General features: G+C 38.1%; 1 protein-coding gene across 5 annotated transcripts in view; it reads right to left on the reverse strand.

Annotated features, from left to right (window-relative positions):
• Positions 1 to 1,565: 1,565 nt before the first annotated feature.
• The window catches only part of LOC119786164 (zinc finger protein 236-like), a 116,616-nt gene continuing 93,753 nt past the window's right edge, over positions 1,566 to 24,428 (reverse strand). For all 5 annotated transcript variants that reach the window (XM_038289339.1, XM_038289356.1, XM_038289332.1 and 2 more), the window contains exons 31-32: positions 20,010 to 20,183; positions 1,566 to 2,647 (exon numbers count right to left, since the gene is read on the reverse strand). In XM_038289339.1, the coding sequence (XP_038145267.1) occupies positions 2,478 to 2,647; positions 20,010 to 20,183 (344 nt within the window). In that variant the 3' untranslated portion in view covers positions 1,566 to 2,477. The remainder of the gene's footprint in view (positions 2,648 to 20,009; positions 20,184 to 24,428) is intronic.

A 24,428-nucleotide genomic window follows, 5' to 3' on the forward strand; every position in this document is an offset into this window, starting at 1 on the left:
TTAAAACCTTATTTATCCAGACAAACCTTTGGAAGGTCAATCAGACTAAAAGTATTGAAAGTAAAAGGCTATTAGAAAGAAAATCTGGCACACAGCAACGGAGCAGCACATCTGAATATAAATGTTTAATAGATTCTAGAGCATGAATTGTAGAGGACAGCTTACAATGGTAAAGGAGAGCTGCTCTTAAGGCTATTTATTATGCTGAGATGACTGTTTGTGACCGAAATTACAAGGTGAATGAATGCAATGCAAAGGATATGACAGTTTTTTTTTTTTTTTTAAGAAAAAAGACGAAAAGAAAACATAAAAATGTAATTCCTTTCTGCATGTTTTTCTAGATGGAGCTAATTAAGAAGTGAAACCCTTTGGATAGTTTGCTCTACCAACAGTTCATAACTGTAAAGTTGAAGATGAAAAAGCTGGATAGTTTTCAAATGTTTGAAAAATAAAAACTAGAGATATATAAAGCGCATCTGTATTCAGCCCAAGTCGATGCTTAGCACCACATTTCTCACAAATAATTTCTCCAGCACAGCCTCAGGTGTTTTTTTTTTTTCCTTCTGTTGCCTCTGACAAAGTTTTCCTCCAGGATTATCCTGCATTGGGCTGCATCCATCTTCCCATCAACTCTAACACCTTGATGGCATTGTGGGGCTCTGCAGCGTGGGTTTTGGATGCAGGCCAAAACACCATGTTTTCCTGTTTGTTCAAAGCACCTCCTCCTAAAATTTGCTGTTTGCTCTAAAGGTCTTCTGTAAAAACTGCAAAGGACCTGTCTTGAGGATTTTCTGCAACAATGTTTTCCTCTTGCTAATCCCCCAAAAGAATCCCTTATATGTAACACAATGCAAACCGCTGGCCTCTTAGTTTCTTCCACCTGAGGGGTTGAGCTCTACAGCTCCAATCAGTAGGTTTCTTTTTCTTTACTCACCCAGCCTGTTTATATGGACAGCCATCATCTAACTCTGCATCAACAGACTTTAATGAATGCCTAAATAGGATTACTGAAAAACTTTGCTTCATCATTTCTTAATAAGCTTGAGAAAAAAATTTACTACCAGATTAAAAAATAAAAACTGCATTTTTATCTGGGATTACCTGTCGGTGTTCTGTCAGATGTGCATACTTGGTCAGTTAAGTTTATCTCTTTATCTCTTTAGTTTTGTATGAAAAATAGACTTGAAACTTCCTCAACAGGCATGTATACCTTCAGTCATGTACAAAAAAACGACTTATTACTTTTTTTTGGTGTTATTTTGAAGCGTATGGCGATCTGACCTTAAATAGTTTTTTTGTACATGACTAAAGGGATACACGCTTGTTGAGGCAGTTTAAAGTCTAAAGTTCGTACAAAATTAAATGGATAAACGCAAATCTAACATGTTGACTATGGGTATGCTGGTCCAACAGAACACCGGCTCTACTGGCTTAAACCCCCTAATTCCTTTGTGATCTCAAATGAATTGGGAAAACCTTTAACTTTTTAATTTAAACTCAAAAGTCAATATTGTTTGTATTCAAGTTAGTTTGCTGTTTTCCTTTGAGCAACAAGAAACACTGCATTCATAAAAAATGTCCTTTAATTTGAAGTTTAAAATCACCCATAGAAAACAGAACTGCAAAAGTATTGTCTCTGTAAAGTGCCTTGAGATGACGTGTTGTGAAATGGCACTTTATAAAGAAACTGAAATGAAACTGGAAAACGACCCCCCAAAAGTGTATCATCTTAGCTTTACTTTTACCAAAATGACATTTATCCAAATAATCTGTTTCCCAGTGTGTGTTTTTTTTTTTGAAAATATATGCCTTCTGACAACAATATTTACACAATTAACTACAGTGAATAAACTTATTTCAGTCCAAACGATACAAAAGCAAATAACAACATCTTCATTCAGTAACTGAATCCAAATCAGTGCCTTCACAGATTCTTTAAGTCCAATTTTTACAGTTAATCTGGAAATGTTATCTCACATCCAGGCGGAATATTTACACTATAAACATGTCAAACAAAAGTGACAGATATATTGGAACCAGCAGTAACTGGTCATGTCTGCTGCTCCTGAAGCTAAGGCAGCTGGCCTCGTCCTCTCCTCTCCTCTCAGTCTGTTTGATCGGGAATGGAGGGACCAGACTCTGCTTCTCCGCGGGGCTGTTCTTGTCGAGGGTCAGCATCAGAGGGACTTCCATCAGCTGAGGGGTTATCTCCCTGGGAAGCCTGAGCCGATGGAGCCCCACCTCTCTGGAGGCCGATGACAATCACAGACTAGTCAAACGGATAAAAGTCATTAAACCCTTCCAGAGAAGCGGAGAGGCACGCTCCCTTTACTTCAATGCTAATTGTGATAAAACAGCAGGCAGGCGGATGAAGCCTTCCTTCTAAGTGGAACTAATTTAAAAAGTCAGGAAGCTTTTCTTTTTTTTTTCTTCCAAACTCTTAGTTCAGCAAAGTTTGGCTGCTCAGCTGTGAAACTTCATGAGTTCATGACACTAGGCAGTCCTGGCGGGGAGTAGTCAGGAGAACAATTGTGCCAGTCTCCGGCGGATTCAGGAACCACTTCCAGGTCCAGCTCAGGTGTTACTTCAACCCGAGGCGCCGGCTCCTCCTGGCCCAGGGAGACGTCTTGGATTTGACCTGTAAGGGCTTTTTAAAAAAGAAAAAAAAAAGGGAAATGGGAGTAAATTTGCATGACAGTTGCAGTGAAATAGTCACTGGAAATAAAAGGGCTCTATATGCTGCAGGAGAAGCCCATTAACACTCATTCACAGAGCAGCACTGGCAGCTCTCGGTCTAAAAGAGATTTGCTGGAGGCCATCATGCAAATGAGAGCATCTGTCAAAAAGCAATCTTCCTCTCCTTGCTAAAACATTTGTTTTAATATTTCACATTCTTCCTTTTTTTCTCCTCTCCCTATGAAAACAACACACACAGAGCAAACTGAGCGTATGAGTTGATAGATGTGAAACAGTCTCATTGCAAGTTGTAAATATGGCAGGAATCATTCAACTTAAAATAACTTAGCATAAAACAACAGTTTGGTTCAGGCTGGGAGCTTGGGATGCTGTTTCTCTGATGCTACTCGCCACACACTGAATTGAATTTCACAGTAGGAGTCGCTTTTATTATCGTTCTGTCTCTTTGCTGCGGATCTGAAACCCCGAATCTAATATTTGCCAAATTTCTGGAGCACGAGAGAGAGAGAGAGAGAGCAACAGAAACAAACACAAAAACCAAAGCACAAGCAAATTGATTATGAAAACAGATAACTCCGACAGATAAAAGAAAAAAATACTACAAAAGAGCTCTGTAATACTTAAAAGGAACTCCTGGCTTTTGAAAGTCTCTAAAAGGTTTTGTTTTCTGCTTTGATCAATTATTTGGGTCAACTTAATGGTCACTTTTTATAATTTAAATGCTTTGAAGGTTTATTTTATCGGGTTAATAGAAAGAAACTAACAGACATTTTAAGATATTGGGTCACCAGTCCAATAAAAACAGGTGCTGAGAAAAAAAGAAAATACAAACAGAATCTCATCTTATTGTTCCTAGGGAATAAAACAGCACTAATTTTTCAAATGAAGTACCCAGATACAAACAGCATGCTAATTGATCCACCAAAGATAAACATACACTGGATAACAGGTTTTACAGCTCTGCAGATGCAAACAGTCCTGTATCCCATGCAGGGCTGGGACTCTGATCCCTGTTAGCTCCTCCTTCTACCAACTTACAGACACTAAAAACATCTAAGCCTGTGGTTTTTTTCTGTTATAAAATGGAAGATGAGTCTAAGATACTAATCTAAACCTGCCTTGAAAAAACCTTTAGCCTCTCTGATTAACTAATTAGCTGAGCGTGAAATTATACATCAGATTTGGTGAGAAGGGTTGATTTCAAGTTAAATATACTTTGCACTTTAAACAACAGTAAACCTTGTTTGATTTATTTAATCAAATTTAAAGGCAAAGGACATGGCATTCTGCAGTGGTGAACAGGCTCTATGGAACAAGGTGAGAAACAAGCAGACAAAACCAGATCAAGTTGGCGAAAAAACACTAGAGAGATAAAAACAAAACAAAAAAGCGACACTACTTCTTTGAAAAGTTTGGAAACAATTTCTAAAATATGCCCTTCCCCCATCAATTATTTTGATGGCATTTTAGTATTGCATTAGTAGAACTTGATGGAAAGCAGCCAAAATCAAATCAACTTAATAATTTGCAAAATAGGGTGTTTTGGCGGACGTTTTTAAATTATTTGCAACAGAGGCGGCATTAAAGAGGAGGCAGAAACCCACAGTGTTGGGCACGTTACTTTGAAAAAGCAATTAGGTAGATTACTCGTTACTTAAAAAAGGTAACGGCATTAGTAACTTTCAACGCGTTCAACGCATTACTCCGATCACTGGAAACCCATTTGTCAAATAAGTTGTGAGGTAGCCAACATTTACCTCTAATGACCAGTGTTTGGCGTTACCAAGTCCCACGTTACAGTAAACATGTTAATTTTCCATTAACTAGCACTGTAACTAATTACTTTATAAAAGTCAGTAACATGTTAGTCATTACTGCGCCTATAACAGATTCATTATTCGTTACTTACTGTGTCTAAATAAGGACTAGATTTTCCTGGTGTAAGAGCATGTGGTGAATGCAACAGCTATGTGCAACTTCAGCATGATCACAGAGGAGAGATGGTGGCAGAGATCCACTGATTCAATGACAGTGTTCCTGCTGAAAAAGAGCTAATTGAAGGCTAAATTGGACTGTGATTTGATCACTGTGTGCAGGATCTTTGGCTTTATAAACGTCTGTTAGAAGCTAGAAGTTAAAGCAGCTCCGTGCATCATCTTAACACTGACTGACAGCTGCTCCCTTTAATCAACAAATGTTCGCCACTTTATCACGGCTATAATGTTTTTCCTTGCATGGTTTACATTTTCTCACATAAAAAATCCTGGGATCGTAGTCACCTGCTAGTTTATTTTTCTCCTGGATTATAGTTTTTATTTTTGTAAAATAGCTTGAAAAACATTATTTTTCAGCTTTATACCAATTTTATAGCTAATTGAAGGCTGTCAATGTGCAAAAAATAAATGCCAAAAAATGTAAATTTTATTATAAACAAAAACATCACCACATCTGCATAATCATGCTGCAACTCACTTTTCAAACCACACACACCAAAATAGTGCAGATTAGTTTTAGATGTACAGTGAACCCTCGTTTATCGTGGGGTTTACTTTCCTTAAAGAACCCGCGATAGGTGAAATCCGTGAAGTAGAAACCTTTATTTTTTTAAAGTTATTAGACATTGAAATACTCCATACAACATTGAAATCAAGGAACTAAAACTTATTACAGGTCCAAGCATTTGTTTAACCTTTTACAAATAACTACTGTACTGTACTGTAAAATAATATAGTTATAAATAAATAATAATTTTAATCATCAATACGAAATGAAGGGTTAATATTGCGGGGATCAGCACTGCCCCGCCGTGATGGATTGGAATGGGAGAAAATGAAAAATGATAATGAAAAAAAATACAAAGTACAGTAGGACAAATAGTGACTGACGTGTACAGTACAGTATTTCACTGCTGTTCTGACGGAGCCGCTGTATCCTGACTCTGCTCTGTGGTGTTTTTTTTCTTCTAAAGCCTGCGGTGCAGGTGTGTTTTTTGGAGAGAAGAACATAGTTATCGGTAGTTGCTGTCGCTCTTTTTTCTTCTGGGCCAAAAGATCCTTATAAACCGACATGCCACCATTGATTATGTTCGACAATAAAGTTTAACAATGCATGATGCAAATCCGTGAAGCAGCGAGACCGTGAAAATGGAACCGCGTTATAGCTAGGGTTCACTGTATCAGATGTGTAAACAGTTTACTTAATTACTTTACTGATTAATTATTAACACCTTACATTCCATATTGACCCTCTAGTAGTATGTAAAATTCCAATAACAAGAAAGTTTTCCAAATTCTTTGACAATTCAAAACTTAAAAAGTAGCAACATTGGTTGGTAATGAGTTATTTTAATTGAGCAGTATCTGAGTCATTAAAGCCTTCTTCCCACTGAAAATGGCGCGTTAACGAGTGTTTGATGGTTGATGCTGCCACCAGTTTGACAGAAATCAGGAAAGTAAACGGTGGAGAGCACCGTATAAAGGATGATTTATACTTCGGAATTTTTGCATTTATACTTCCTCTGCATAGGTGTCACGGTGAACACAGAGACGTCCCTGCCCCCTCCGCAGACACTCTGCTGCACCTCTCCCAAATTGTAGGTGTCCGCAGACAGTCCCGCAGACAGGAGGCCTCTGATTGATCAAATCTACATTTGCTCTAAACTATGCATCTCCTATTTGGTACCTTACCGGATTGTTTAGTTTGTATAACCGCCATCGTGGAAAACGAGTCGTGAAGTTGGACCAGCTAGAAGAGCAAGGTGTGCGAGAACGCTGGGACCCTTATTCCTCCTGGATCCCCGCTCTTTTTCGGCCCTCATGTCCCTCCTCTGTCGTACAAACTTGCTCCTACTTCCTCACTGCCTCTGCCGTAACTAGACCCACAGCTAGTTCCTGATTTTCCTCTTTTGTGTTGTGGTGTGGAATAAACATAGCTCATACCTGGCTTCAATATTGAGCATAAATCAAAAATGTCTGCGACATACCTGCGACAAGCTCACTGTGATAGACCACTGTGGGAGGATAACCAGCCCTTAAGGAAGCCAGGGAATAGTGAGTGTGCTTTATTGTTTTGCTCTTTTGTCCTTCCAAACCCCTTGCACCAGTGCTGCTACATGTTTATCAAATCTAAACAAGGTTGATTCTCATTGTTAGATCAGAAGTGACTGGCGCTGCGTGTCGTCATTGACCTGGATCTGGTGTTCCCACAGCATGCCAATCGGAGGTGTTTTTAATGCGGATTTCTTGCCGTGTCGTTTGACACATGTAGACATGTGTCATTGAGCTGTTCCCACTGCCACTAAAAGTCATCTGTTCCAGGCTTAAAATGTTTTTTTTGGCCAGTAGGAAAGGGGTATAACTCAGTTACTTTTTTGGAGAAGTAACCAGCAACGATAAATAATTACTTTTTTGAAGTAACTTGCCGAACACTGCTCATGACTGATCAGCTGTTTCCCTCACCGGCTTACTTAAAGCAGCACTAGAAAGATATTTCTTTCTCTTGACATCTCTGGATGACCTGAGCCATCACTAATACTAGCCGACATGACAAAGTAAGTACAACTCAGCCAATGGCAACAGATTTTGATCCGTTACTGAACAGCAGTTTGTGCTAGCTAGTTAACTCTACTTCCTGTTTATTACAGCCAAGTTTACCTAAACATATGTCGACATTATGCTTCACAGCAACTGGTTAATTTCTTCCAGTGGATGGAAAAATTAGCAAGTTTTATTTTTTACATTTTAAAAGGTTTCTCATAATTTGTATGACTGGATGAAAACACGGCTGTAAATGACATCACTCCTTGGTAAGGATCTTTACCATATATTCTATAGAATAGAGTACCAGTATCATTGCACTGTTACACTCAAACAAGGGACTGCTTGCATTCTCAAACTAATAACAATACAATGTATCCCTTTTATCTTCCTCTTTCAAGTTGAAAGAGAAGGATGTTAAAAGGGTCTTCCAGTGTCTAAATGGTAATAGAGCTCTTGATAGCGTCTCCGTATCTATGTGATCCCCATCTTCAGCCACATCTTTGACAGGTTTATGAAGCAATGTGAGGTTCCCTTTTTTAAAATCTTCAGTATGAGCCCACAGCTAATAAATACACCACCAGAAGCTCAAATGACTACAGGCCTGTTGCTCTCATTCATGTCTGTGGTCATGAAAAACTTTGAGTGATGAATCACTCTGCTTTTCTTAGGGGGAGTTTATGGCTTTCTGCCAAATAGTAGGCAATCAAATAAAATACAGCCACGATCACAAACAATTACAGGCTTTTAATGAGGGGATGTATGAGTCACAAATCCAGGAAGATTGAGTTGACTGATTAGCCTAATATGCAGCCATCTCTGGCCCATCCAGACTGGTGTGGGTTATTTGTAGTAATTTTGGTTATTATGTAAGAGGAGTGTTTTAGTAGAGTTTAAACGAAAAATTTACTTTCTTTTCTTCCCTTATGTTCAGCGACCTCATTATTACTTTAATTAATCAGTATTACCAATGCATGCTTACAAATATAAACAGCATAGCTGATCGATCTGGAGTACTGGTAAAATAAACAGTATACTTATAGACTCGGTTCATTGTGAGTAAAATTGTACCAGGTAGGGAATTGTTGTTCTACATTACTTCTTTTAATAGGATTCAATCAGAGGATTGTAAATTATATCACTTAATAGTTTAGTTTTTAGCCAGTCAGTTAAAAATAATGTTTCTTGATTTCACTTAGTGCTCTATCCTTTACAAATTTTTATTCAATTATAGGCTAACATGAAAAATTACTTCATTTTGTTATGGGAGACATGTTAATTTGTTTAACTTATACTCAAGGGGGTTTTCTTGAACTAAACCTGGAGAACTACTTCTACATCCGATCACACGACAGAAAAAAACGGCAGAACTCGGAAGCAAAATGTTTATGCATATTACCAAGAAAAGGAGTGTGTGTGTGTGTGTAATTATTTATGTTACTTAGGCATTATGGGGGCTGAAGGCTGGTCCTAATGTAGTGCATCTCAATTTTTAACGTTAGAGAGTCAGTTTAGACTTAGACAGACTTTATTATCATTTTGTACACCCAGAGTGTACACAAAAAGAAATTTCGTTAGAGGTATGTTGTGGTTGAACTTTGGGTTAGGAATACACTGACAATGGTTAGGGTAAAAGTGAGGATTAGGCAAAAATGCAGTAAATAAAAGAAATATGTGAATGTAAAGTCCTTATATGGATAGAAATATAGACTGGTGTGTGTGTGTGTCTATATATACACACACACCTAAAGTCTATAAGCCAGCGATGCTGATTTTTATTATTTATTGTTAATAAACTTAGTCTTGGTCAAAATAGATGGCTCTGATTCTGTAAACATATTGAAGGAGGCCAGTAGTTCCTCTCTTAAAACCCAGGAACTATTTAGTTAAAACCCATAATTTGATCATTTGAATTAAATCAATGACTTAACCTCATGCTACTTTGTAACACGACACGAAAGCCCCAATTCATCATCTGATTTCACTGAGACCAACCTCAGTAAACACAGCAAGTTTGGCTTGCATTTCAACACTAACAAGGAGACTTCGAGATATTATTCAAACCGTGGGGAGCAGGATGCTTTTAAACTATCAACTACAACTGAGTGTTTTGTTTTGTTTTTTTGCAAGAAAAATAGCAAATAAATCACTCGGCAAACATGCCTCAAGGTTTCCCTAAATGCGTCAATCCACAGTTCTGCACTTTTCAAAGTCTAAACTTTTTACTTTATTCCCAGTGACATGTTTAGACAAACTTTTTTTTTCCTTCTGTGAATCTGGTTAAGACTTGTATCACCTGCATCTATCTGGCCGTACATCTCCACAGTAAGTACAGCACTGTCAGGTAGTGCATTTGTTTAGGGAGAGCAGACTTTTTATAAAACTAAAAGCTTGATCTGTTTTCATGGGGGCCCAGAAAAGCATGAAATAAAAACAGAGCAAGGGATTCAAATATATTAAGATAGCTGCATGGAGTGAAATTTTTCTTCAGTTAGGTTTGATTAAAATTCTATGTCTTATTAGGTCAATATACATTCAGAAGTTAGGAATTTTACATATTTTTGACTTCACCGTTTTCTATAAAATCTGTATTAGAACTCTAGAAAAACTCATAAATTCAGCTTTAAAAACTTTTCTTTTTTTTTATTTGTTTTGAAAAAAATAATTAAGCAGGTGAAAACTGGGATCCTATCTCAAAACCACTGAAGCTATCACCTTATTGATTTTAAATAATTAGTAAAACAGAATTTGCAAAGAAAAAAAAGAAATAGATCCAAAGGACCTATCAGTAACCATGTCTGTTCTAGCGCATATCACCATTAGAATTTCTTTGAGTATTATGTCTTCAGCACAGGGGCCATAACTGGGCACAGGACATGATCTCCTGGGGCACTGGCCCCCATTGGCCCCTGTCTAGAACCGCCCATGGGAAGGGACTCATACAGTAGGTCATGTAATCATGCCTGAAGTGTTGTAGGTATGAGTATAAAGTTTCTGCTTTTCCGTGTAAGCGTTTGTCTTTGTATTCATGTGTACAAAAAATATAATGGAACTTTGAACGTCAAAATGAATGTATATTGTCATCAATTAAAGACTCCGTAAATACCGGTTCTTTATTTTATGACGACGTGTGTTCAAACCCTGAACAAAGTGAAATACAACTGTGACCTTGATATACTAAGTTAGCTTTGTTCAGCAGTGAGACAAATAGAAGTTGTTGGAAAAGTAGATGGAGGGAAGGCAATCATAGAAAACAAGAAAAAGATGATGAAAAAAGAGATGCTGCAGAAGACTGTTTACAGGTGTAAGTGTAGATTCGTTTTTATTTGTATATTTGTTGTTTATATGTGTATTTTCTTTTCCTTTCATTTATTTGTTGTATTCTTTGTTTTGTTTTTCAGGACCCCAGAAAGAATCGCTGCAGTATAGCTGTAGCTAATGGGGATCCTTCCAATAAAACTCAAAACTCAAACTCTAGACTGCGGCAGAGAATAATCTCCCATTGGGCTGTTGGCTATAGAAGTACAGCCAGTGCTACAGTAGCATGGCTTAAAAGCAAGGTTTTAAAGCGGAGTTATGAAGAACCAGGCATTATGATAGCCCAGTCAAGTTCAGAACTAAAATAAACTGAAAGTTTGCAGGTTATAAAGATGCAAATGCTATGTCTAATCTAATTAAATAACTAGCTCTCTAGATATAAAATGGATAGATACATACAAAAGAATCATATCTGTATTTGCAAAGAAAAGTGGATCTAAAGAGATGAAACACAAATGCAATAAGGACAATCAAAAAAAAAAAAAAAAACATTTCACAACTTTCTTTACACATCTTGATTTGACAAAGTGTATGAATAATTTAGCAAAGGACTGGATGCATATATGTAACCAGGGAAGACTTTGGTTTGTCTAACACTAAAAATGGTCAGAGGGAATTAATCTTAATAAAGAAGAGAGAAGTATTGCATTTTTGCAGAAAATATTTCATGACAGTATTATCAGGAGAAATCAGCAGAGAGCAGAGCTTGGCTTGTGGAGGGAGAGGGATAGTCTGGGATAGTCCCAGAGCCTCCTGTGTGTATTCTGACATGTCACAATGTGATTCAAACACCATCCTTTGTAGAGAAGAAACAAAATTAAAGTTCCAAGTAAAGTCACATCAGCTTCACTTCACAGCAAAAAGGCCTTTGAAAGAAGAAAGCAGCCGTTCCCTCTGGGAGCTGGGGAGAAGAATCAGGTGCGTTATAGGGCTGTTGAGCTTGATCAGTCATACGGGGCCTTGAATCAGAGCAGGACTCAAAGAAACAAAAAGAAAGAAGAAAAAAAAAAACCTTGGAAATAAAGGTGCAGTGACATGAAACACCAGCACAGTGTGACAGATTTCTGTGCGTCTCTCTCAGCAGGACAGTCAAACAAAAGAGACCCACGATTAAAGGATGAAAATAAAACAACAGGTTATAATCATCAAGCTGCACAATTACACTCCTGGCAAAGAACATGTTTCATGAGCTGGAAAGTATTTTGGTGAAGCCCAGTCAGTGTCTGGACTTGATCCTGATAAATGAATGGGAGGAACTAGAGGAGAAGAAAAAGCTGTCTATGTAGTATTTCTATAGAGCTGGAACATCCTATGAAATAGACTGCTGTTCTAATTAGGGCATTAATGACCCGTTATTCCAGGTCAACAGTAAAAGGTAAAGTTGCCTCGTCCTATGATGTCATCACAACGGATGACTAAAATTTTCTCCTGCTGTATTGACTGACTTGGTTATATCATGAAGTCCTAATCCAGCTTTGCTATACTAAGCCCATAGAATAAGCCAGTGAGAGACGAGGTTTGCATGCGGTACGCACATCGCCACACACATCCGCTAGGGGGCAGCTTTACAATTGTCCAAATATGATCCGACTTTGCTTAATAAAGTTAAGTAGTCGACTTTTTAGTGAACGCTAATGGTAAATGGCATATACTTATACAGCGCCTTTTTTCAAGTCAGGTTACTGGACCAAAGCGCTTTACACTACATCCATTCACCCATTCATGCACACACACACACACACACACACACACACACTGATGGTGGCAAGCTACATTGTAGCCACAGCTGCCCTGGGGCTCACTGACAGAAGCGGGGCTGCCGTACACTGGCGCCACGGGGCCCTCTGACCACCATCAGTAGACAATGCAGGTGAAGTGTCTTGCCCAAAGACACAACGACAATGAAAGTTGGAGCCAGGGCTTGAACCGCCAATCCTTCGATTTCAGGGCAAACTCCTACATCCAATGCCACTGTCGCCCAACGCTCGGGCTGAAACAATCAAATTAAACTTGATTAATCGATTATTGAAATAATGGTCAACTAATCTAGTAATCGATTAATTGTTGACTGAAGTGTAGTGACTCTAAAACGTACCTTTAGCTGACAGAGCAAGCTATTTAGAGCATATAACATATATAAACATTTTGCATTTAAGATAAAAAAAAATTATAATCTGTCAATATGCTCTATCCAGAACTCCTCAACTGTAAAATTTTTGAGTTTAATGTTGCAAAGCCTTCATTAGAGAATCTTTGGCTATCCGATTATAAAATCATAAAATAATCGATTAGCGAAATAATCATTAGTTGCAGCCCTACTGAATGCCCTAGTTCTGTTTGAAAGCAGGGCTGCTTTTGCTCCTTTATGCCCATTTTTTCCTCGCTGCACCAGCACAAAAGTGAGGTACTGTGAAATCGCTTTTGACACGACAGTTTTATATGTTCTTTTGCTTTTTTGTGTAAGCTAACCCCAACATTACATGCTGTTTGAAAAACATAGCAGCTTCCATTTCACCACTAATCAAGGCCAGTAAAGACATCCTGCTGATATTGTGGATATCAAACATGGACTTTATCTGCTGCTTTGTTTAAGTTCTGCAGAGGATAATAATGAGCATGCCTCTACCCTTTGTCTGGAATCTGTTTCAGTGTGGATGGAGGAACGTAGTTAATATTGTTAGACTCAGTGAAGAGCTGCCATGAAGGTTAACGTTACTGTAGCAACAAATGAAAAATCAGGAGACAGTCATGCAGTTCTCTCCCTCAAGCTGCTAAAATGTCGAACAGTCTCAGATCATGCACTGTTGCTGTTAGGAGTTAGACTGTAATTACCAAGTTTGGGCAAATGAACAATATGACTTCCTCTTTGCTCCGGTTAGCCAAAGTATTTATTTTAACAAAACTCTGAAATCAACACATAAACCTTGTTAGAGTAACAGCAAATTCTACTTTTTCTCTTTATACCTGAGAGCTTAGCTTTAAACAGATGCTGGCCTGAATGTTGTCCTATTTGTAGAAGAATAAGAGACAAAAAAGGTGCAAAACAACAAAAAGGAAAAGCACTGATTTGCCATCATCAGCTCCAACTTACATACAAGCTATGTATTTATTTTCATTAGTATTATCAAGTAAAGCATTTTCATGTGGTCTCATATAAATATTTTTGCTCTAAACTATCTGGATGTTAAAAAAAATAATAGTTCATAAAATAGAGAGATAAAAAGAAACGAGTGAGCAAACTAGGGTGGTTTTCTGTAGAAGTCCAGCAGAGTCCAGCTGTGAAATGTCTCAATTAAACAATGTGCAAATCTAAGTCAGAATGGCACATATCAAAACACTTTAATGGTCTTAAAATGAGTCAGAGAAAAATTTACAGACAGAAAGAAAAACAAAAGAAAGCAGCAGGTCTTCCAATTACTTCTGTTAGTTTCGGCTTATTTCAGGGAATTATCACTTTAGAGAAGATTGGGAGCAAAAAATAATTTGAGGGAGAATTTGATTTCTGTTGTAAGCAGAGGGTCACGAGATTATTACGAAGCAGTCCTTCAACTCAGCCCAGCAACAACGACGGTCTAAGTGAAATTAAGGATGATCAATCCGGCTACATGAACTAAAATGTTTTATGCTGATATTTGTTAAAAAGAAACAAAGATCAGGCCAACAGAAAATGGTTCAAATATATCCTATATATTAGGATGGAAAATATCCACAGGGTGGTTTCTGGGGGGTTACCCTGCTGCTCAACATGTACATTTTTTATTGCTGGATGAGGCATTCATTTCCTCCTACTTAGGCCTCCCACTGTGTCAAGCCTCTCTTGTAAACAAATACTGAAGAGAAATGTTCCATGGCATCACGAGCAAGCAGCCAGGCTTTCATGACAGAAACAAGGAAGAGATTTTGTGGTTATCTACATCTAAAAACAGATAGATCACATCAATATACCGCTGGAAGCCCTGAGCCGCAAAATGAAACGTAAAAATAAACATCCCTTTCCTTTCACTGGCTGAGAACAATACAGGGGACACTGTTTTCTGTTTTACTTCAGTAAGGATTCATAATCTTTTTTTAATGAAGTGTACGTAAACACTGTGTTTCTACATTTAAGCAATTCTTCAACCTGAGATGCAATAACACCTCTGAGCACACAGCCTGGCAAGTTATTTAGCATTTATAGACAGTGATCTAATAGATGCGTACAATTTGAGCTGTGCATCAAAGAAGAGGAGCGGTGGAAGGAATGTTATACAACAGCTCTAAGCCGAGGTATAACTGTACTTAAGTACACTTTTTAGGTATCTATACTTTACTCCATTACTTATTTTTCTCTCTACTTCCTACTTCTACTCAATACATTTTCACACAAGTATCTGTACTTTCTATTCCTTGCATTTTTAAAACAAACGTTACTCGTTACTCTTGGCTTCGGTTTAATGCAGAGGTCACCGATTAGCGGGCCGCAGTCCGGTGTTATGCCGAAAACTGCATGTCTGCTGAGATATGCATCCCCAGTCGCGGGCGGGAGCGCGCCTCGCTCTGTACAACTGCATTACAACAAGGAAAACAGATTAAAATATGACCAATGGAGCTACTTGTTGTTATATTAATGATATAAAAACGTTAAAATATACCTCTGGTGGGAAAACAATTGTGGTTATTTGGCAGATTATCGGCTGGTTTAAGCCACTTTTCTCATATCCTGACAAATTTTAATGTTACAGCCGTTTTAATTTCTCAAAATTATATTTGGTTGAAAATATGCATTATAAAGTGTAAATGACCACAGACTGTATGAAGCAGCTTGATGTTCTATAGCATGTTTCCACAACCGGGGAGGTCCCCACTAGGGGTCCTCCGCCAGGGTGTTTTGCGAGGGGTACATGAAAATATTTTCTTAGGTAGTAAAATAAAAAAGGGCTGGGATCTGTTATGCCTTGTAAAGACCCAATTGAAAAAGTGAAAAAGATTTGATCAACCAAAAAGTATGTTTTTCTTTAAGTTCAGCTTCAGCTGTGACACGCATCCCAACCAAGCAGAGGAACAGACTGCATGTAGAGAACAGCCTGGGATCAGCTGTTTTTCACCCTGAGCTTTCAGAGCTTAACAAAGCAGCTCAGTTTTTTTATGAAACCAATCAAACTAATTAAGTTAGTCTGACTATAATTTTTGTTCTGAATTTTGTTCCCAATTCACCAAGTTTAAATGTATTTATAAGGGAGTTACTCATTGGAGCTTCAGGTTTATAAATACAGGTTTATATTAGGATTTTATTTTGTATTCATTTCGATTCTTTACTAACTTCCAGGTAACAAATTTATGTTGTTTTTTTATATCAGATTGAAAGAATACAATGATAAGAATTAAATGCTCATATTAAAAGATTAGGTGAAATAGTCTTTATTTTATCATTAGTTATTGTACGTTCCACTTTTGGACGATCAATACTTTTGACTGAGAGGGGAGAAACTGCCCAAACTAATACCCAAGTCAAAAAAGGTTGGGAAACACTGATCTGTAGGAAAAACAAGCTTTTCACACTAACCAGAAAGCTTCCTGGAGAGGTGGCGAAACGTCTTCAAATCTTGAAAACCAAGTCCAGTGGATATTTTTTGAATTTTTACGGAATAACCAGAGCTGGTTAATAATTATTTGAACTTTATTGATTTCACATTGGAGACATTCACCTCTGCATTTAACCCATCCCCTTGGGGAGCAGTGGGCTGCCATTGTGCGGTGCTCCGGTACAGCATAGGGTTAAGGGTCTTGCTCAGAGACCCAGAGTGGAGGCTGTGGGGATCAAACTGGATACTTGCAACCTTCACAGAGCACAAGCGCACTGCCCTACTCACTAGGCCAACACTCCTGCTGGTTTCAGCAACTTTTCTCATATCCTAAGAATAAATGTTGCAGCCATTTTCTTTTCTGGCAATAATGTTTGGCTGAATATATGCAATGAAACGTCAAATTGGCCCGAAATTCTTTGATCAAAGCTTGCAATCAGCAGCTTGATGTTTTATAGTGAAAAAAAACACGAATGCTGAAGTCTGTGTCTTTTCTGGCAATCATATTTAGACTTAGACAACTTTTATTGACATTTTGTATACACAGAGTGTATATAAAACTCAATGAACATTTTCATTCAATAAAGTGCAGCAGTGATCAAATGTCAGGGTTCCCACGGGTCCTTAAAAAGTCTTAAAAGGCATTGAATTCTGCAAAATAAAACTAAGGCCTTAATTGGTATTAAAATGTCTTAAATCAGTCTTTCATAGGTCTTCGTTTTTAAAACAACATAAATAGGATTATTTTTATTACGATTTATTTTTGTAATCTAAATAAAACATTAAAATTGACAATTTTTTATTTAAAAAAAGTAACGACTCGCCATTATTGGTTCCGTCCCGATAGCGGAACCAATAAAAGCGTTGTTGCGGCCGGGACATTTGGGAGATGCACCATTAACTTTTTGTCTGGAAAATATGAGCAAGTGTAAATGTAACTTAAATTCTCTATCCAGCCAAGAGTTTTCTCCATGGCTAAAACCAGGGAACATACATGAGGCACAGTGTATTTTGTGCAAGAAGTCATTCAAGCTCGGAACGATGGGACCTAAGACAGTGGAGTCACACATGCGAAGCACGAAACACAAAGCGTCAAAATGGAGTTACCGAGAAACAGCTATTTCTCAGTTTTGTTTTATCCTTGTCTCTGCAACGCCTCCACTTATCACTAAATCAAACATACTAAGAAAACGATACGAAGAAAAATAGCTGCAAAAAGACTTAGCACTGGTTATGTTGTGGCTTTAAAACTGATTTGTTTTGTTCGCTGCTAAAACAAAGTTTGCAAATTCAGTTAAATAATTGTTAAAATATATCTGTCATTTGTGTGTTTTTTAGCTTTCTTCCTGTATGGGAAGCTTTTCAAAATTTGAAACATTGGTGCAGTGGTTTATGTCAAAATAAACCTTTGGGTAAAGTTGTCGCAAGCAGGTTTTTCTTGTGAATTTGGTCTTAAATTTTTATTTCAAGTGGCATTAAAAAGCCTTAAAAGGTCTTGAATTTAACTTGCCTTATGCTGTAGGAACCCTGTATTCTTATTGCTGCTAGTGAGGACTATTATATAATTGTTAATGTCAGCTCCTGTAACTACTCAATATCTGACTCATTTTGTTAAAGGCTGAATGTTCCATAGAGGTGTTTGTAAAACTGTGCTATGCTACTATAAAACTGATATCCATGTTCTCTAATTAAATATGTGATCTTTTAATTAGGCTGTTCTTCTAATCACAGACATTAATCAGATGTCTGAGGAGGGTAGAAAGAGGTGGAGAAAGAGCGGAACAAGCCGTTTTTTTTATTATCGGTGAACAATCTTAGAAAATGGTCAAATATGAGACTATTTTATAATATTTCATTGCTTTTTTTTACCAATTTAATAATTTAACATTTTCTTATTTGCTTTATTAAATAGTCTAAGCCTTAGAACATGCTGTCTACCTGCATAAACAAGACATTTTTTACTACTTATTTTTCTGTATAAAAGTGAAGAAAAGAAAAACAAAAACAGAAGATTGTCATAATCCGTGAATTAAAAGTTTAAGGCTCCTCACTATCATTTACCTCTTCTACTCCTCTGTGTGTGACCGTGAAATACCTGGAAAAATTGAAAGCGGCATCTTTTAATCCTTGAGGAGCCTGTCCCTTATTATCTTTGACACTTTAAAGAACTGCAGCTCTAACTTGACATGTTGAGTTGTCCGCCCCTTTTCTGCTCAGAGTCTCTGAACCAAGGACTTCGTCAGGTTACTCTTTAAATAGAACGGATATCTCCGCACCGCTCGCCACCACCAGTCATCTTCGATAAGCGGCTGTCAGAGTCCAAGGCCGAATGCTTAAATGGGTTTGATGATCATGTGTACCCGAGTTATCAAAATGTTATCCGCAGCCTTAACCTAAATGGTTACACCATCAGAAAAAGGTAAAAAAATATGATTATCATTCACTGAGTGCCTGTCTTGACAGAAAAGGAGGCTTAAAATGAGCAGGGTGTTAACCCGTCTGTCAGCACAACTTTCTGTGATTTATAGAGAAGCTCTGAGGGGAATGTCTATGAGGGCTGCCTTTGAAAAAAACAACCGCACTCAGTTTTTCACTCCTTGACCTAAAGGGCTAAAAAGGCACTTTTAATGTTTAATGCAAACAAGGCAGGAATATCAGAAAGCAGAATGAACGCCCAACCACGCAAAAACTAAAAACTGTTTATTAGTTAAGAAAAAGAAAAGAATCATATTCCCCGTTTATTCGACCACAGCAAAAAAATCTAAATCATGTCACAAACTCTGCATCATAGTACATTCAGACCTAAAGCAGCAAGAGCTGCAAAAACACACAGGATGCTTCATTTTTGATACTTGTATAAGTTTAGTTCTAATGCACGGCTGAAGCATCTCTGCTGCTCTGGCTGCGCGGTAGAAAAAGTGGGTCTGATGCGCGTTGGGCGGAGCTACCCTATGCTTTCTTTGCCTGAAACAATGGCAGCTACATTTGCTGTGATCAGTGGGTAAAAGGTAGTTTTAATTTATTTTGAAGTGAGAAAGTCCACCTGAAAACTTCATCTGTGCAGTCAGTTCATCCAGATTACCATCCTGCCTTCAAATATTATTTCGCTGTCGGAGCAGCTCAGACCCCCACATTCCGGCGGTGAGCTGTCACTAGGAATCCCATTCAACAGCAGCCTATGGACAAGTCGTCTTTGTGGTTCGCCACGGCGGCTGGAAGGCGTTTTTCATGTACGTAATCCAAACTGCAGAGACAGGATAATAAGATCGAACATATTTTGCCGGCAGATTTCTGCATTTTAAGTTAATTTAGGCGTTAATAACCTGTTTTAGAAGAGCGATCATAGTGATCTGTATCATCAGTGATGGGTCACTCTCCTGCCAGCTCCCACATCAGCTTCTGTGATTGTTTTATTTGGCGCATTGCGGAGCAAAAGTTCAGTTTTTCAAACTCCAGCAGCTGCTGCGTTTGCAGAGCGTTTGCAGCTGCTCAGACGCGCTGCTCCGGCTGCTCAAAACGCGTTGCGGGATGTTTTGCTGCGCCTTGATGCGCGTCAACCATTGACTTAGCATATAAAGTAGCTGCTTCTGCTGCCTCTGCTGCTTTTGGTGTGAACGTAGCATCACACTGATAACACCAAACCAAAAATACTGCACATTTGCACTATATATATTAATGCTCTGAACTTCCATATAAATGCATTTTTTGGCCCATGTTTTTTACTCCCACAATGTTTACATTTGATCTCTGCTGCACTTTATGGAATGGAAATGTTAATTTATGTCTGAAAAGCTGTACTAAATGAAATGTTGGCATGTATACACTCTGTGTATACAACATGACAATAACAGTTGTCTAAGTCTAAGCAGCATTCAGGAGTGCTTGTTTGTGAGCTCACCATAGCCGTGGGATCTCTTCATGTGGTATTTCATGTTGCTCTTCTGGGTGAAGCTGATGCTGCACACCTCACATTTAAAGGGCTTCCTCCCAGTGTGCTTGACCATATGGACCTGCAGAGCGCTCTTCTGGTTGAAGGCCTTGTCGCACTGGTTGCACTTAAAGGGGCGCTCGCCTGCAGCAAATCACAGACAGCAAATCAACATGCAGCAGCATCATTTTGATAGGTCATTAAAAAGGTCCCCGATGGAGATATGAGTATTTGCATTTGGGTCAAAATAAGCTGCTCTTTTTGAAATGTGGCAGCTTGAAGGCAGCTGTTGGAGAAATCAGTCTCCACTTCTCTTTTAAAACCTCAGACGTTTTCATAATGCTAAGAATTGTTTGAAAATCTCAGCAGTCAGTAAAAATCAGTCGTCCATCAGTCACTAAAGAAAGCTTGTTACCAATAAGAATCCTTATTAGTCAGCAGCTCCTTCCCTGATAATCCAGCTGTCTGCCTGCATAGATAGAAGCCATATTTACTATTGCTTACAAATCAAAATAAAATATATATTGAAAAATTTTTCCATGAAATACCTGCCTGTTTGTTTCTATTAATGTTGCCATGTCTTTTATCATTGTTTAACTAAAGTACTCCTGTTGCTAAGCTTAACAAAGGCACTGATTTATACAGGTGCTGGTCATAAAATTAGAATATCATGAAAAAGTAGATTGATTTCAGTAATTCCATTTAAAAAGTGAAACTTGTATATTATATTCATACATTACATACAAACTCATATATTTCAGATGTTTATTTTGTTTAATTTTGATGATTACAAATGACAACAAATGAAAATCTCAAATTCATCATATCAGAAAATTAGAATATTACTGAAGACCAATAAAAACAAAGGATTTATAGAAATGTTGGCCAACTGAAAAGTATGAACATGAAAAGTATGAGCATGTACAGCACTCAGTATTTAGTTGGGCCTCCTTTGGCCTGTATTACTGCAGCAATGCGGCCCGGCATGGAGTCGATCAGTCTGTGGCACTGCTCAGGTGTTATGATAGCCCAGGTTGCTCTAATAGTGGCTTTTAGCTCTTCTGAATTGTTGGGTCTGGTGTATTGCATCTTCTTCTTCACAATACCCCATAGATTTTCTATGGGGTTAAGGTCAGGAGAGTTTGCTGGCCAATTAAGAACAGGGATACCATGGTCCTTCAACCAGGTACTGGTAGCTTTGGCACTGTGTGCAGGTGCCAAGTCCTGTTGGAAAATGAAATCTGCATCTCCAAAAAGTTGGTCAGCTGCAGGAAGCATGAAGTGCTCTAAAACTTCCTGGTATGTGGCTGCGTTGACCCTGGACCTCAGAAAACACAATGGACCAACACCAGCAGATGACATGGCACCCCAAACCATCACTGACTGTGGAAACTTTACACTGGACTTCAAGCAACGTGGATGAAGTGCCTCTCTTCTTTTCCTCCAGACTCTGGGACCTTGATTTCCAAAGGAAATGCAAAATTTACTCTCATCAGAGAACATGACTTTGGACCACTCACCAGCAGTCCAGTCCTGTTTCTCTTTAGCCCAGGCAAGACGCTTCTGACGCTGTCTGTGGTTCAAGAGTGGCTTGACACAAGGAATGCGACAGCAGAAACCCATGTCTTTCATACGTCTGTGTGTGGTGGTTCTTGAAGCACTCACTCCAGCTGCAGTCCACTCTTTGTGAATCTCCCCCACATTTTTGAATGGGTTTTGTTTCACAATCCTCTCCAGGGTGCGGTTATCTCTCTTGCTTGTACACTTTTTTCGACCACATCTTTTCCTTCCCTTCGCCTCTCTATTAATGTGCTTGGACACTGAGCTCTGTGAACAGCCAGCCTCTTTAGCGATGACCTTTTGTGTCTTGCCCTCCTTGTGCAAGGTGTCGATGGTCGTCTTTTGGACAACTGTCAAGTCAGCAGTCTTCCCCATGATTGTGTAGCCTATAGAACTAGACTGAAAGACCATTTAAAGGCTTTTGCAGGTGGTTTGAGTTAATTAGCTGATTAGAGCGTGGCACCAGGGGCCATCAATTTTGAACCTTTTCACAATATTCTAATTTTCTGATATGATGAATTTGAGATTTTCATTTGTTGTCATTTGTAATCATCAAAATTAAACAAAATAAACATCTGAAATATATGAGTTTGTATGTAATGTATGAATATAATATACAAGTTTCACTTTTTAAATGGAATTACTGAAATCAATCTACTTTTTCATGATATTCTAATTTTATGACCAGCACCTGTATATAACAATGAACATCAAACATCTGCTGTTTATTGACCTTGATGGTGCACAAAGGAACAGCAGTGACGTGAACCGCTCCGCAGACGGACAGAAAATGTTTGGCATCTTTTAATTCATGCAATAGGATCTGATAATATCACTAACTAGGAGAAAAACAAGGTTTTCCATTTAACAAATTTAAAATGAACAGTAGGAATATTAACTTTTTTTTTGAGTGGGGTGGTGTAAAGTCAGTTATGAGATATTTATTCAGATTTATTCCCCTTAAGTATAAAAAATATGGAACCATTAGATGAGCTCTGAACCGGTTTTTCAGGTCAAAAGGGATGAAAGGGACGACAGAGTTAGTCCTATGAAAAGCTGAATATATATAAAGTATTTAAGATGAAATAAAACGTCCTTGTTCGTAAATGTGCTCTACCGTAACCCTCAAACGGCATCCTTTTAGCTCAACTGTTTAAACTCTGTTAAAGTACACAATTTACTGTCAGATTGATTGAAAAAACTATTAACTAATTAACTTCTAAGTAAAATAATCATTCCAGCTCTAGATAATAAACTTTCTGATGACATTGTTGAAAATGGGAAAGTCCAGAGAACACATCATCAGATGCCATAGGCGTTTGATGAACTTCTGCAATAAGCAAATGTTTACAAGTGAAGAGCTGCTCATTAAAAGTTGGTCTTCACTAGAATAAAATCATAAAAACAATCAAATAAATAAACTAAAACTCCTGGAAAGTGGATAACATGGTAGCTTAATCTTGCTACCTGGACAGTGAGGATGATAATAAACAAGGTTTAACAAGGTTAAAGCTGCCTTTGTGTGTGAAGCTGCTTGAGCAGCAAAAGTAAAAAAAAAAAAAAAAAAGTAATCACATTTACAAATTACTTCCTAGATCATTTTAGACCACTTGGCTGCAGAGGCTCAGAAAATAACAACACAAACTATAATGTTGTTTTATCTGACAGCTGGTAATTCCTGTAAGGAAAAATGAAAGCACCAATCATCTGCTTTACATATTTTACTGCTAATCAGTGTCCAGCTCTTAGCAATCATCCATCCATAGATTACAGCAAGGACAGCAGACACTCAGATTTTCTATTCTATTACACATGTCAACATTGCTCAATATGAGTTCTCATACAAACCAAGCATTACATAAATGAGATGATTAGCCAGGACCACCCTCTCCTTGCCCCTCTCTTCTCAAGCACCCTCCAATAGGTGAAGTTCGTCCTTTCTTAGCCGCTGACAGATTTGTAATTACACCCTTTTTTTTTTTTCTCAGCTCATCTCTCTATAAGGTTCAGTTTGAATCTAGTAATGATTTGTTATATTGAGCATAATCAAAGTTGAGCATTTGGAAACTGGTAGAGCCGCAGCAGCAGCACAGAATCCTGTTGCTGCCAGTGAGGAAACACACGGACCGAGGCGCTCTGCGGCCAAGTCCATCAGAGGAGATGAAGCTACAAATCAAGTCCTCTCTGTTTGGTGTCGCCTGGGAGTGAAGCAGGTAATGAGACAGAAATCAATCTTCACTGACCACACTGCACTCAGCCACCCCGCCGTCTACAGAGCCACTGAGCTGGTTGAGTTTTTCTTTGAAACCAGAACACATTTTAGAGTTCTGCTACAGCAGAAAAGGAAATTAGTTGAAGAGTTTTAAGAAATAAAAAAAAGGGCTCTTGTTTAATTTTGGAGTTATTAAAAACACTGTGTCCTCACTTCTGAGTCAATAAAGTCCCATTAAAAAGATGGAAACGCTTATTACAAACCCAATTTGGCTAATTAATTATTTACGGACAGAAATGCAATTTGGCTTCCACTCAGTATTCCACAGAAACAGCAAATTGTTTCTTGGTGGAAAAACTTTTTTGGGTTTAAAAAAATTAATTTGATACAGCAAACCTTAACATTCTGCTCCAAAAACTCTACAGTGATTTAAATCATATCTAGAAGGGAGCAGGCCGTGTGGAGTGAGCAATAAAGTGAATTCTAACCTTCTGAAAATAAACCTAGGAGTTCCACAAGGCTCCATTCTCTCAATTATCCACCTGATTCATGTTCAGCAGCTGGTTTTCAGATGTATGCTGATGATGCAGTGCTTTACATGCGAGGGGAAACTGTCC

Source organism: Cyprinodon tularosa, unplaced genomic scaffold (genome assembly GCF_016077235.1).
Source record: "Cyprinodon tularosa strain WSP-4 unplaced genomic scaffold, ASM1607723v1 ctg107, whole genome shotgun sequence".
NCBI lineage: Eukaryota > Metazoa > Chordata > Actinopteri > Cyprinodontiformes > Cyprinodontidae > Cyprinodon > Cyprinodon tularosa.